Here is a 15,054-nt window from a genome sequence, read left to right as displayed (position 1 = left end):
TTATAAATACTACAGAAAACAAATCCTCACACTAATAAGTTTATATTAGTTCAGATGCTCCTCAATATCTTTATTAAATTATTCTATACTGACTGCCATGAAGCCAAAGTCGAGTATCTCATAATTCAATCGGGTAATCATGAGAATCAAACAAGGAGCCACTACTTAAGTATATTGCAAACTTAGACGCAACAAGCTACCTTTGATCCTGAATGAAACTCAGGTCTATATATCTTTGATAGACAATAAAACAAATTGGATATCCATATGGATTATTTCAGCCATTAAAATCTAATTGTGAAGTTAGAAATTGGGGAAAATCAGAACTCTGAAGCAAGATCCACATTTGCCTGTTATGTTTGTTGACAGCTAGAAATCATCTCACAATATGTTTGTTTCAATCCCAAATTCAGCCTTATAAATTCATAATTCATGGACAAACAAATGAAATTAGCATCTATTTCTCAACCCAGGAACTAGACAAACTTTGTTGTTTCCCGTGTTTTATCATTTTTTTTCCGCTAAGCTTTACTACTTCAGGGCCAAGAATGACTTTTCTTTTATTATATCAGTACAGGGTCAGGGTCAATGCTCAATACCGAAAGATCTTTTACTTTTCCATAAAAAAAAACTCATATGCTCATATTGTTGAAATGAAAAATGGTAATTACCACTGTAAATGGCACATTTTCCCACTCTAAGAATAAAGAGTGTCAAATAAAATAAATAAATAAATAAAGAGGGTGATGGATTATGAATAAACCGATGCAGGGGTAGAATTTTCATTTCTTTCATCAATCAAAACAATGACATTGATCAATAAATATAACCATCCTAATTTCAATTCTAAAAAAAATCATAACTGAATCCATTTCAATTCACAGAAACTTCACATACCTTCACATTCATAGTATCATTCATAATAAACTTTTGGTCCATAAATACTGCATTCTCAAAATACTTGCGGAGACGTCCTTCAACCATTTTCTCTATGGCCATCTGAGGCTTACCAGAGGCTTCTGCCTGAAATAATAAAACTGCAATAGTGTTAAAAGTTTTTGTTTGGTTTATCAAATTGCATGAGAACTATATGAACTAAGAAATCCAATATGAGAAAGCAGATTGCATTTGCCAAACCAAGTTTTCTTCAATTCTGAATTTTTTAAGTGCAAGTAAAAAGTGGTTTATCAAAAAGTTGAATTGGTCTAACTAGGTCAATCCTAAACTCTTATTCTATTCATCAAGATGTATGTATATATAGTGAGGGAAAGGAGAAAGAGAAAAAAGGACTATAATTATGTACAAAGGGGTTATCATTCTTGTGCAGGTGTACCTGGCCAATGGCCATAGTCCATAAAGAGAGTGGATCAAGAGTCCGTTTTGCCAAGTGAACCAAACCTTGCCAGTGGAAGTATATTTAAAACCTATTAAACTAGAAGCCAGCTTAAATCACCCAGAAACCCCACAACACAATCTTAAACAACCCATTGAAGAAAACTTAGGGTAGTTTCCATTTGCCATCCATGCAAGCATTGCAACTTTCGTACTCAAATAAATGATGAATTTTCGAACAATTCTTAAAGATCAGAACTTACAGAAGCCTGTCAAGCAAGACTATATCAATTACAATTCATATATTAAGCATGTGCCTATACTTGACTCGTAAAGAAATGACCAAAAACTGAGATTTAAGAATTTCCCGCTCATTTTCTAATGCATCTGAAGGTACAAGTTCCTTTGTTAAAAATAATGGCTTTGCTGCAACTACATGCATGGCCGATTCTGATCCAACACGATGAAGGGCTTCCACTTGCGTTTGACCGTCGTCTACTTGAAGAGACAAAATTCCAGCAATGCGACCCAAACCTAATCGAATCAAATACAGTAGGAGGGAGGTGTTGCAAACAATTTGGTACTCAGCACAAGATAATAAAACAAAATGATAATGGCTTAATTTCAAGAACTTAATGAGTGTAAATAGCGAGCACACTTGTTACGTTGAGGAAAGTCGATATTTAAAAGCATGCGTTGTAAGTATGAAGTGTTGAATAAAATAAATAAATGAACCTGGCTAGGGGATGGTGTGAAGATATGTAGAAATGAAGAAGACATTGGAGGATGAAGGGATGACGAAAACATCTTCGAAGCATGGCATTATCACCCATGATGGCAGCGACATCGGTGGTTGCGTTGTGAACAGTAATATGAAGAGTTTAAATGTTTTGGGTTGGTGCTTTTCAACCTATTTATTATCTATCTTAGTGAAGATCATAGTTTCAGCTATCTAGTAGACTATGATCAAGCAAATTTTTTAACACATGAAAAGATTCAAGTGATTAGTTAGACTTTAATTACTCTAATTCCTAAAGTGGGAAACCTTAGCTGGCTGAATTTTTTTAACCTATGAGTCTTTATAATATTTCCTAAAAATATTGTTACTAAGATATTGGCTCAAAGATGATGAGAAATAATGGACAAGATCATAGGGCCTTATCAATGAAGTTTTGTTCCATGAAGAAGGTAGAGACAATATTATTGTGGCGCAGGAAATCATTCATTTCAAGAAAAAGAAAAAAGAAAAAAAAAGCTTAAAAGGTTGGATGACCATTAAGAGTGACCTTGAGAAAACTTATGACCATCTTAGCTGAAAATTTATTGGAGACACACTTGGACTTAGACATGTCTCACAACTTGGTGGTATCATATGGCATTTCATTTCTATATCTTTCACGAGGATTTAATGGAAAGGAGAAGCACTAGAGGAATTTCAGACTAGGGGAATCCTTTAAGGGAACTGATAAGAACGTGGAAGTTGAGTACGTTTATCACTATAGACATTTTTCATATGTAAATGAAAAAAATAAAATAAAAAAAACAGAAAGGATTATAAGTCACCTTTTATAATTTGAGTACGTTTATCAGTTTATGGATGGGGCTTTAAAGAAAAAATAAACGACACATTTTTTTTAAAAAAAATTGAGAGTTATATGAATGAAAAAGTAAAATAAAAAAAAAAACACAAAGGATTATAAGTCACCTTTTTATATTCTGAGTACGTTTATCAGTTTATGGATGGGGTTTTAAAGAAAAAATAAACCATAAATTTTTGTAAAAAAATTAAGAGAGTTATATGATATTTATAAAAACAAATAAAAGTTTATAACATTAATTTTATATCAATATATCGTTTAATCAAAACTAGAATGTTCTTTAAATTCAGTGTTGATTTCATATAACTTTAGAGATATCTTTAGTCGTCATTGATGAATAATTTGGTTCAAAGTAGATATGGCAGGGAAACCCGTATTCGTGAGTATCCGTTTAAACTCGTTTCAATTTTGATCGAAAATATTCGAGTTGATTAGGTAGAGGTTCGGGATTACCCCGACCTTTTTAATTGGGATCGGGGATGGAGATGTCATTACTTATCTCATACTCATTCTCGTATCCCTGATGATAAAATTATTACAATTTTATTAATTATTTATTATAATTTTTACATAATTTAATATTCTTTTCTTAATGTTTTTTTAGACAAATACACTGCAAGTATGAGTCGTTAAAAATAAAGGTGTAACAATCAATCTTTTTAAAATCAGATTTTCAATATATATTTTTTTTTTTACAAATTTAAATCGAGGATGGGATGGGGATATTAGATACCTGACAGATACGGGGTGAGATAACAAATTTAACCTATGGAGTATCAGGGACGAGTGAATCGAGATCGAGAACTGGGGAGGGAATACCCATCCCTGTCCCGCCCATCCGTTGCCATGTCTAGTTCAAAGTTTACCTGTCAGTTGCCATAGTTCAAAGTTTAGTGAAAATCATAATATTGCAAAGAAAAAAAGAAAAGACGGAATAACTTAAAAAAAATATCATTATATCATTCTCTGCCTGCACAAGATTGGATATGAATTATGATCGAGCAGTTAATATATCCATTAATCTCTTTATTATAAGAATAACATATTAGACATTAGAGATAAAATAAATACAAAAATTTAAGAAGCTTAAAATGAACTGCGTGCGTAACATTAAACAATTTTTTTAATTATATTTAATGTATGTTTAAATAACTATACAATTAAATCAAAATATACTAAATAAACCAAATATCCCAAATGCAAGGCTAATTTTGCTGAAAAGATTTAAATGTAGCATTGCATTGCCAGTTATACCCCGGAAAAGGCATATATAATGATTTGAACATTAGATTCGAGCCGCGGCGCACCATCGCAAGGTTTTCTTCTTCTTCTTCTTCCTCTCCTTCACGCCTTTTTTCAATTGCTTCTTGCAGGTACCCTTTCCTTATTCTCAATATCTCCTTTTATTTTTCCTCCGATTAAGATCTACCTATTTTTTGCATTTTCTCCGATTAAGATCTATCTACACACATAACTAATCCTTATAATAACAACAACATTTATTATGTCTAAAATCAATAATCTGGATTGCGATTTCCAATAAATCTTCTCATAAATCAACCTTTTGTTTGCTTTTTTTAATTTTTTATTCATCTGTTTCGGTGATCTATAATAATAACTACATATTGTGTATTGCCACCATTGTGGGGTTGATTGCTTTGAAATTGTCCCCTTCTGAAGGTGTTAACACCATACGTTTTCTCTGTTGTTGTTGATTTAGGATTCCTGCAAGTACTGCTGTAGCAGATTCCAAGGTGAAAGGTTCACGTTGAACTTTCTTTCATGTTTGAACGGGCTATTATCCATTTGGGAGCAATTGAGTTGCTTGGAGAGTGTTTTTCTTCTTCTAGAAAAAAGAACAGGCCCTTGCCTACAAGACCCACCTGTATGCACTGCCAATCGTACCCGGAATACCCCAACTTTTGTTGTTGTTCTTGACAGCCTTCGCTAATTGCGTGATTGCATTTGCTGCCCAAGGCGTCTGTTGTGATTGTTTTTCTCTTTGGAACTTTTTTTTGTTTAAGTCATCATGGCCTTGCAGAACATTGGTGCTGGAAATAGTGATGATGCCTTCTATCGGTATAAGATGCCTAAAATGATTACCAAGATTGAGGGTAGAGGGAATGGCATCAAAACAAATATTGTCAACATGGTTGACATTGCCAAGGCATTGGCAAGGCCACCCTCTTACACAACCAAGTACTTTGGTTGCGAACTTGGGGCACAGTCTAAATTTGATGAGAAAGTTGGGACTTCTCATGTTAATGGGGCACATGACACTGCAAAACTTGCAGCTCTTCTTGAGATCTTTATCAAGAAATACGTCCAGTGTTATGGTTGTGGAAACCCTGAAACTGAGATATTGATTACTAAGAACCAAATGATCCAGCTGAAATGCGCTGCTTGTGGTTTTGTGTCAGATGTGGATATGAGAGACAAGCTGACTAGCTTTATTATTAAAAACCCTCCTGAAACAAAGAAAGGATCCAAAGACAAGAAGGCTATGAGGAGAGCCGAGAAGGAGAGACTGAAGGAAGGTGCAGCAGCTGACGAGGAACAAAAGAAAATGAAGAAAGAGACTAAGAAGAAAAGCTCGTCCACTTCCAAGGATGAGACCACAAAGTTGACCTCTACAAAGAAGAAAGCCAGTGGCTCTGATGAAGATCATCGATCTCCAGCTCACAGTCAAGTTGATGAGAAAGAAGAGGCTCCTGATGAAGATGATGATGATGGTGAAGTGCAGTGGCTAACAGATACGTCATTAGAGGCTGCTCAGCAGCGTATCCAAGAACAGCTAAGTGCCGTAACAGCTGATATGGTCATGCTCTCCACAGATGAGCCAGAGAAGAAGGAAAAAGCATCAAGTAAGACAAGTGATGGTTCTGAAAATGGTAATGCGATGCACTACAGGAAACTGGTTGGAGAAGTGAAAGCAATCTTGAACAAAGGTGTTGTGGCGAGTGAATTGCAGTCCCATATGGAAGCAATTCCAGCACCAGCTCAAGAAAAGATCAGTGCTCTGATTGAGGCCTTATTTGAGGGTATTGAGAAAGGGTTTGCAAAAGAAGTGGTCAAGAAGAAGCGCTACCTTGCTGCTGCAGTTTCCATGGAGGAGGGATCACATTTGCTATTGCTTCATGCAATTGAGGCTTTCTGTCTAAAGTCCACTTCCAATGCTTTGAAGGAAATTCCCATTGTTTTGAAGGCACTTTATGATTCTGATCTGTTGGAGGAAGAGCACATCGTGCAGTGGTATCAAGAAGGGCTGAATGGCGACAACAAGGACTCTCAGATATGGAAGAAGGCCAAACCTTTGATTGAATGGCTTCAAAGTGCGGAATCAGAAACAGAGGAAGAGTAATCTGCACGAATAGTCTTTCATTTCAGTTTCTTTACTTGTGTCTTTTATTTCCAATAAAGGGTCTTGCTGTAGTTGGCCCATTGAGCGTTGTTCCGTGTGCCTGTTTTTGTCTGGATTTGAGTAACATTACGAGTCTTTTGTGGTGTCATCGTGTTTTATTTTCGTTGCCTATGGAGTATGTATGCAATTTCTATTCTACCTATGTACTTGCAGAAGAAGTCTTTTAGGCCAATTTCAGAATACTTCGAGAAAACAATGGACAGTAGGAAAGTTAAGGGGGTATTTGATTTAACTGTTTTCTATTTTTATTTTCACTAAAAACAGACAATGGTGATGAAAATGTGTTTGGATGGATTTTTAAAAACATTTTCAGTAAAAATGAAAACAGGAAACAATCAGAAAATGAAAATAATAAAATTTTATTTTTAGTGTTTTTGGTTGAAAACAGGAATCTCATTTTGGGTAAAACGAAAATACGATGACAAGAAATGTAATTTTAAGTAAATCTAAAAATACAAAAAAGACAAAAAGTCAATATATCATAAATTTTCAGTGTTTTTATTTTTTTAAAACAGAAAACAAGAAATCAAACTAAACATATTTTCAGAATTTTAATATTTTGAAAATGAAAACAGTTTTCGAAAAATAAAAACAAATTAAAAACAGAAAATAAAAATACAAACCAAACAGATCTTACGAAATTTAGAGAATGTATTTGGATTATTTTATTTTATATTTAATAATTAATGTTTTTGGAGAATAGCTTTTCATAAATAAAAAAAACCCGCAAAAGTATGCAAAACCAAACATGTACTTAAGAAAATTTATATTTGGATTAATTTATTGTGTTCAAAGTATCTTATGATTGAAATATCTAGTTGAGTGAGTCTAAAAAGTAATCTAATTGAATGACGACTGACGCAAGTTATTCTTCCAGCAGAAAAGAAAGCAGCAATCTTTTTATTGCTCCTTCGGCTAATCCTCATAGCGAAGCAGGAGATTGAGCATCCTTTGTTATTACAAGCACGTTACAAAACAAATGTCCGATTAATTATCTGATTTTTTGGTGGTGTTGTCTGCGAGAAAGGCATCACGACGAAGGGAGAATGTCCACCACCCTACCAGCTACCACCATAGTATCTCATCCTTCACTATAGGGATGATAATGACACGAAAGCACAAGAAATTAAAAACATGAAAATTTTGCTATTGAAATATAATGATCATAGTTTTGTTGTAAAAAAAAAACACTAGCATATTTAATTTATTCAAAATGTATAGTAAACCTTGTTTGATATAATAAGTAATACAGTTTAATTAAGTCCAAAAGATAGAACTAATATTAGCAACTCAAAGAATTGTTTGCTTACGTGCTAAATGCTGTATAGATATATGGTAAGTATTACTGAAGTTACAAAAATTTCTTTCCAATTTCAATCCAAAATCATTTCATATTCAGGACTTAAATTAAATTGAATATTTAAACAGTTCTTACATGGACGTACACAAATAGCATGTTCATTACTCCTCTACAAGTCACAATGTAGAAAATGAACTACATAATGTCGAAATGCAGAAATTTTCATGAAATGAAATGGGGGAAGGGAACTCATAATAAGGCATACATTTTGTCTCAAATAGGATTAAGCAGGCTTTGCTTCCACGACGGACTCACTAGGTAAGCCTTTTACCGTGATGGTTATATGACAAGTGCGCTTTTTAATTGGATGGGCACGCCCTCGAGCTACAGGTTTTACCCTTTTCATTGTTTTCCCTTCATTAACCTCTGCTTTACTGATAACTAAACTTCCTTTGCTTAAACCCAGATTATTGCTAGCATTAGCTCCAGCCGAAAACACTATTTTGAGAATGGCTTCACAGGCTCGATAAGGCATGAGTTCTAATACCATAAGTGTTTCGTCATATTTACGTCCACGAATCTGATCGATCACTCTCCGAGCTTTATTAGCAGACATACGAATATTTCGTCCTACAGCATAGGCTTCCACGTATTTGTTGCTCTCCTGTTCTGCACCATTGAATTAAAATAACTGTCACGTATTTTCCCAATACATTCTAAGCTGCAGATCTCTAACTAGATTAAGATCTATACATGATGGAATATTAATTTAACACCTGAACCCTTAAAATGTAAAGCTAAAAAGTTGACTGCCTAAAATATCTAATTTGAGCCTTTTGTTTTGTGATAGAGGGAGACTCAGAAAGACCTCATACTCATAGTCACTCACACATCTACTTTCCATTTCACACACAAACAAATAGGAATAACTTTCACCCTTAAATTGAAAGAAATGTACATGCATTAATGGAGGTATGCTACACAAGGATACAGTAATTGAATCTAACTAAAGGATACAGTAATCTTTTTTATCCTACACAAGGACTAAAGGCATTGCCACTAAGTTTGTACTGGAAACAGTTTCAAGAAGTAAGTGAATAAAAGGAAAAGACATAAAAAGCACTAGACAAGAGACGTGGTTAACGTGCCCCATGGAAACCTAATGCACATGTTAAAGCCCTTTTAGAAGTTAGAACTCTCATCCACCACAAACTCAACATTAGGCAGCAAAAGGAATTGGGAATTCACAATGCAATACTGAATATAACCATATTCACAACTTGACCAACAATTTTGTCAGCCTAAATACCCGAGTAAAACAATCTGAATGAAGACACAGAACGTGAAGGAAAAGGCCAGTTTGATTCTCTTCTCACTTTTTGATTTGAAAAAAAGTTTTCTAGAAGAATTACACACTACTAAACAATCATCGAAAATCTATTTAAGTTTTGAAAATTAGTTCCAGAATAAGTGTTTAAAAAAAAAAAAAAAACAGAAACAGCCGGGGGATGTTTTCTCATCTTATTGAATATCTCCTTCAAAGTCCACACTCTGTTGCATTATGAAAATAAAATTGAAACACACCCTAAGTGAGGTTATCTCATCTCATCTAATTGGGGTCTATTATTCTAGGCTGTAGACTAGCAATACTGGGTTGCAACAAACAATTTGAGCATTTAAGAAGAAATATGGTTCCGGGAAGGAGGAAGATATATACCTGTCAAAAACACACAATCCAATCCGTATAGCAAACGATGTGATAACTCAAATTAAAGTATTTCGAGATAAACTATACCAAAACTAGATATGAGTTGAGTCATGTTGGTTCGGATTAAATATCTGAAGTTGGTAGCATGACAAGTAAGAAAAATGTACGAGAAGGGAGAGAAAAAAAAAGACGAAATGAAAAGTTAGGGTTGAGAAAAGAGAAGGAAGTACCTCCAAACTGGGAAGCGTGAAAGCGACAAGCGAGAGGGTTGGGATTGAGGTGGGAAGTGTTAGGTTTGAAGGAAATGAGGGTTTTGTCGTTGAAAGGGGAGGAGGAGCATCGAATTCCGACGACGGAGGGGAGTTTGGGCTTGGGTGGCCATTTGAACGGGAGGAATTGGGGATGAGCAACAGCTAATGGTACATTCTCGTGAAGACCAAGCAGAGGACGGTTCACTGCCAAAGAAACGGCCATTGCAACTCTCTCTCTCTAGTCTATGCCTATGCAGCCGGATAGATGGATAAGATAAAGAGAAAGCTTTCTCTTCAATTCATGTCCCCTTTTATTATAATTATTAATTTTTTCACATTAACTGCAGCAATTAAATTATTTTGATAAAAATAAATAATATTTTTTTTGGTTCAAACACCACCCTACTTAGATTATTATGAGATTAATCCTTAATATGAATTTAATTATCTACAAGAATATATTCCTGATACAACATTTTACAAATTATTAATTATTATTTTTTTCAATAAATTGACTGATATGTTAGCAAAGATAAATTATGAATAGTACTAGTACATTTTGAAAATAGAAGTAAATGATGAATCCCTTGAGTTTGTGATATAGAGAGAGAGAGAGAGTTATGAGCATGTATAGCTATAGTTGTATCTCCACAAGCACAATGATTCGTCGGTTATGGTGTTTACAGAGCGGCTCTCCCTCCGTGCCCCCCTCGAGCACCAAGAAGAAGAAGCCCCTTGTCTTGTTGGGCGCACCTCATGTAGGTAACCTTTTTTTTTCTTTCTTTACTTGTTTCATTCATTGATTGTCTACTTTACTTTACTTTTCAGGTCTCCGCCATCGTCCTTGAAGCCCTTCTGAACGCTTCTACTTGTCCAGATTCTTCATTTGAGGTTGCGGCTATTGTGACTCAACCTGCTGCCAGAAGGGACAGGGGGAAGAAGCTCTCTCTCTCTCCCTTGGCCTCTCATGCTCTTCAGAGGGGCTTCTCTCCTGATCTCATTTTCTCTCCCCTCCGTGCTGGTGACGTATGTATCTCTTCTACCTTTCTTTATGCTCTTCTTATTTTATTTTCTCATCACTTCTTCCTGCAGGATACTTTCTTGTCTAATTTAAAAGCTCTCCAACCTCACTTGTGCATTACCGCAGCCTATGGCAATATATTACCCACCGACTTTCTTCATATTCCATCTTTCGGTCTGTAACTCATTTTCAAACTCTATCACACTCCCCTCCAATTTCTACATCTTAACACCCAAATTTCTCTTTTCCACTCTCAGGAACAGTCAATATTCACCCTAGCCTTTTGCCATTGTATCGTGGTGCTGCTCCTGTTCAAAGGGCATTGCAGGTTTCTGTTTTCCCCGTCAATCCACAAATTCTCAATGCTTTTATTTCATTAACTTATTTCGGTGCTGGTATACTAGGATGGTGTTAAAGAAACTGGAGTATCATTAGCATTCACTGTCCGTGCCCTCGATGCTGGACCTGTCATTGCTACTGAAACCATTCAAGTTGATGATCAAATAAAGGTATGATTTTCTCTTTGTTACACGTGGGAATGCATCGCGAGCTTTCACTTTATTTATAAAACTCGATTAATGTTTATATATTTAGTCTTTATCCCACATTTGTAATCTAATTTCAAATGTTTCTACTTCTGATTTGAATGTGTAAAACTGGTGCATATTATATCAAGGGTTACAATCTCCTTTGATTGCATTAATAGTATTTCCGGTTCATAATCAGTAAATTTTTCTTGATTTTTGGTATTGTTTAGGGGTTTGGATCTGTTCTTGAATACCCCTAACCCTAACTGTCAACTTGTTTGGTGAAACCTATGAGGCAGTTACTTCTTTTTCTCCCTGCTTTTGACAAAACTTTAGATTTCTATGTAGGCCCCTGATTTGCTTGAGCTCCTGTTTCATAAAGGTATGATTTCTTCTACTTTTGTCGTCCTATGTGCCTTTCTCTTGGTGTTGTATTAGGCTATTCTTATTCAGTCATTTTAATAGAAAGTGTTCTTTACTGAATGAGTTCCTATCTTTATTTGACAAAGCAGGATCTAAACTTCTGATTGGAGAACTTCCTTCTATACTTGATGGATCAGCAAGAGTAAAGGCACAACCTCAAGACGACTCTAAGGCTACATTGGCTCCAAAGGTATGTGATTGTGAGCCTTGATTATGTTACTAGGAAGCTTAAATAGAAAAACATTTCCTATTGATATCAGTCCAATATATATCAGATCCTCCAAATTTTTTGTCCAATGCTATTTGCTAGACTGGTTAAAGTTTATATTGCATATACTTTTACAAATCTATTGTATTTCTGGCAACAAATTGATGCAAGTCAGTAACATATGTTCCCTTGAAATAATAATCAAAAGAGCACGAATGAGAGGCCACCAGCTCAACTTTATACTATAATAAATTCAAAGGCTCTAGCAAAAAGACACCTTTGAAGATATGGTATTCTGTATTCCTCTTTACACCATACAATACACATTGCCTTAATTTTAGCCTCCATATTCCTGACAAAACTCATACATGAGAATTCTCAGAAGTGGAAGGACACTTCTAGTGAACCCTAACCAATGGTTAGTAAGTAAATTCATGCTAGGGTGGGGGGATTCCTGGTCTTACCAAAAAAAAAAAGCTTCACGATGCAAAAAAATAAGTGGACTACTGTTTCTGGCCACATCTGCTCATAACACATTAGGTAAAATAGCTGTCATTAGGTCTACATCTACAAATTGTCATTTACATTGATCCTATTGTTTAGTGTGTGCCAATATCCAAATGAAAGACTTGACCTTACAGGTTGTTTTGGAGAGCTTTGGTGATTAAGAAAATGAGTTAGAGATCAAGAACAAGATATAAGACTAACCAGAAGAATACAAACACCAAATTGCGTCTTGTTGGAAGGAGAGATGAGTAGAACTGAGACATGGACTTGTTTTTCTATAACTCAGTTTGTGCGAAGAGAGTATAAACTTTTTTTTATGGGTAAATTATGCTTAGAAACAGAGGTGACCATGAACCACTGAAATGAATATTACTCACTTTCCTTCCAAAATGGAATATGTGAACCTTCATCCAACTCAAGAAACCAGTAGCCTATAAGAAGTATTTCCTTGAGAAATAATCTTCCAGGGTGTTGCATAAATTGCAGATATTTAAGTGTTTTCTTTTTCTTGTCTCTGATAGCTTTCTACTGTTGGAGCTCCTGTTGATCAGAAATAGGGTTTCATGCAGTAAATATCCTGTTAAACAATTGTGAATGTCAAATATTGAATTGGGGAGAACTTGTGTTATGCGCCTTTCTGTTCGGTGCAGTAAATATCCTGTTATTCGTAGAAAGAAAAAGAAAATACTCCAGTATATACAGTTGGTAAAATATCTTTCTTACAGGGAGTTGCTCAACTCATACCTTTGTTTTGCTACTTTATGCAGATAAATCCAGATGAATCATGGCTATTCTTTGATCAAGAAGCATCTGTTCTACACAATAAGGTAAACTTCATGATCTTATCTGAACTGCTCAGTTGTGACATAAAACAATTTCAGGTTCGTGCCTTTTCAGGGTGGCCAGGAACTAGAGCAAGAGTGTTAGTGGTTGAGAAAAATGGTCAGCAGAAAACTTTGGAGATTAAAATTATAACCACACGAGTTCGCAGTCATGAAAGTGTGCAGTTCGATGAAGCAGATGACATTGCATTCGTTGAGGGTGCGTTGGTATTTCCATGTGGAAGGGGCACCACACTTGAGGTATGCTTAGTTTTTAAATCTATCTTGAAGTTTCTATCATGTTTGCACCACCTAGGTAGGTGATGATGGGTAGAAGCACTGGTTTAGGTTGTATTTGAGAAAGCCAAGTCAATTTCTATACCTCCAAAATAAAGAAAGAAAGAAAGAAAATAAGGAGCAGTTTTCAGACACAAAGAAGACCAATGTATATTAAGAAAACCAACAGAGAACTACTCCCAAAATTGATATTCTAAACTGCTGAATTTCTTTCTATTTTTTGGTAGCTCTTGCTTATTCTTATATAGGTTTCATTCTTTAGTTTCAGCTAATTTCAAAGTTTTGGCTAGTGACTTCCAGTGCGGAGATCTCCTTGAACAGTTTTTTTTACTCATTTCCCCTCAAACAATTCTTTTTTGGAACTAATTTATCAATCAGATTTTTGGTTCTTTGTTTCTAGATTTGTTTCAAAACTATTTAGACAACAATTTCGGGGAATTAAAAGAAAAAGTTTCCTCCCTGTTAGAGATGGAAATTGGAGACAAATGGATTGTTTCATGTTAATTTCAAATATATTTTTGGTTAGGAGCTTTTTTTTTACTGCGGTAGTTGTTTATTTGCTTTTAAAAAGTAACAGGTAAACAATAATTTAAAGCCAAAAACATAACACTAGTTTGAAAAGTTGCATTTTGAAATTTATTACTGTAGTATGTTCCCTTAATCTGAATCTGCTACTTAATATCTTTTACCGAAAATCACTATTTAATATAGTTCATGCATGAGCCTTCATAAAAAATGGGAAATTCCCGTGCCTCTTGTTCTCATTTTGTCCAAGTACTCTTTGAAATTCTCTAACTGTCTTGCATCTTGAAACTAATATCAAATATAATATTTATGAAAACAAATGTTTATGCACACTTTTTATTCATAGAGAATTTTGTACTTTGAAAATACAAAATTTCTTAGTTTGTAATTATATATATAAAAAAATTGTAATACAGTCAAGCACGTTAGTGAAATTTGCTTGCTTTCTGGGTTACTGTTAACAAGTGTTTAATTGAGGAAGTACTTGCTTTTCAGTCTTCAATCTAAACAAGAGCACTTTCTTACACAAATTTAGCATAGGTATGCAAGACCAGTATTCTTGCAAATCAAATATGCCTTTCTGAATTCAGTGATGTTGTAACACTCAGGTATTGGAAGTTCAGCTTCCTGGGAAAAAGGTAGTAAACTCAGCTGCTTTCTGGAATGGGCTGCGGGGGCAGAAGCTGAAGAAATTATGAGAGGTGGTTCATCAAATAGGAAGCCATATTTTAAATTATTTTTGGCTGTTTAGGAAATCCATTTTTTTTTGTTTTGATTTGATTCAAATTTTTATTTTCTTCTTTCACTTTATATATGATTTATGCTGCTTTTTTTTATGGACAAATTTTATATGATTTATGTATAACTATCAACCTTTGCAATCTCTATAGAAGGGCTTCTCAAACATGCATATTTTTCTATTTTTTGCATCTTTTATTAACACATTGTATGTGATTCCCAAGATAGATTGATAGTTACTTGCTCCAATTACTGAAGTGATTGTTGGGGATAAATATGTATGTCAAAAATTCAATCCATCATATTATCAATTTTAGTAAAGAATTATTTTTTTATTTTATTATCATATTTATTGTTTTATTAAATTATTAATTTGA

General features: G+C 34.6%; 3 protein-coding genes across 3 annotated transcripts; 2 read left to right on the top strand and 1 right to left on the bottom strand.

Annotated features, from left to right (window-relative positions):
• Nucleotides 1–4,191: 4,191 nt before the first annotated feature.
• Nucleotides 4,192–6,573, top strand: LOC114411628 (eukaryotic translation initiation factor 5-like). The gene is made up of 2 exons (XM_028375255.1): nucleotides 4,192–4,303; nucleotides 4,651–6,573. Exon 2 carries the CDS (start codon nucleotides 4,960–4,962, stop codon nucleotides 6,289–6,291), a length of 1,332 nt encoding a protein of 443 aa, XP_028231056.1. The 5' UTR covers nucleotides 4,192–4,303; nucleotides 4,651–4,959; the 3' UTR covers nucleotides 6,292–6,573.
• A 1,149-nt stretch (nucleotides 6,574–7,722) lies between these two features.
• Nucleotides 7,723–9,894, bottom strand: LOC114411627 (50S ribosomal protein L22, chloroplastic-like). The gene is made up of 2 exons (XM_028375254.1): nucleotides 9,590–9,894; nucleotides 7,723–8,320 (listed from the first exon to the last, which is right to left on the bottom strand). The coding sequence occupies exons 1-2, from the start codon at nucleotides 9,831–9,833 to the stop codon at nucleotides 7,935–7,937; spliced, it is 630 nt and encodes a 209-aa protein (XP_028231055.1). The 5' UTR covers nucleotides 9,834–9,894; the 3' UTR covers nucleotides 7,723–7,934.
• A 260-nt stretch (nucleotides 9,895–10,154) lies between these two features.
• LOC114411626 (methionyl-tRNA formyltransferase) lies at nucleotides 10,155–14,849 on the top strand. Its single transcript, XM_028375253.1, has 10 exons — nucleotides 10,155–10,368; nucleotides 10,439–10,636; nucleotides 10,703–10,805; nucleotides 10,889–10,959; nucleotides 11,036–11,140; nucleotides 11,507–11,540; nucleotides 11,671–11,771; nucleotides 13,064–13,123; nucleotides 13,178–13,378; nucleotides 14,548–14,849. The coding sequence occupies exons 1-10, from the start codon at nucleotides 10,231–10,233 to the stop codon at nucleotides 14,635–14,637; spliced, it is 1,101 nt and encodes a 366-aa protein (XP_028231054.1). The 5' UTR covers nucleotides 10,155–10,230; the 3' UTR covers nucleotides 14,638–14,849.
• The last annotated feature ends 205 nt before the right edge of the window (nucleotides 14,850–15,054 follow it).

The sequence above is a fragment of the Glycine soja genome, chromosome 5 (genome assembly GCF_004193775.1).
Source record: "Glycine soja cultivar W05 chromosome 5, ASM419377v2, whole genome shotgun sequence".
NCBI lineage: Eukaryota > Viridiplantae > Streptophyta > Magnoliopsida > Fabales > Fabaceae > Glycine > Glycine soja.
The sequence above is the reverse complement of the archived record's forward strand: the minus strand, read 5'-3'. Positions and strand labels throughout refer to the sequence as shown.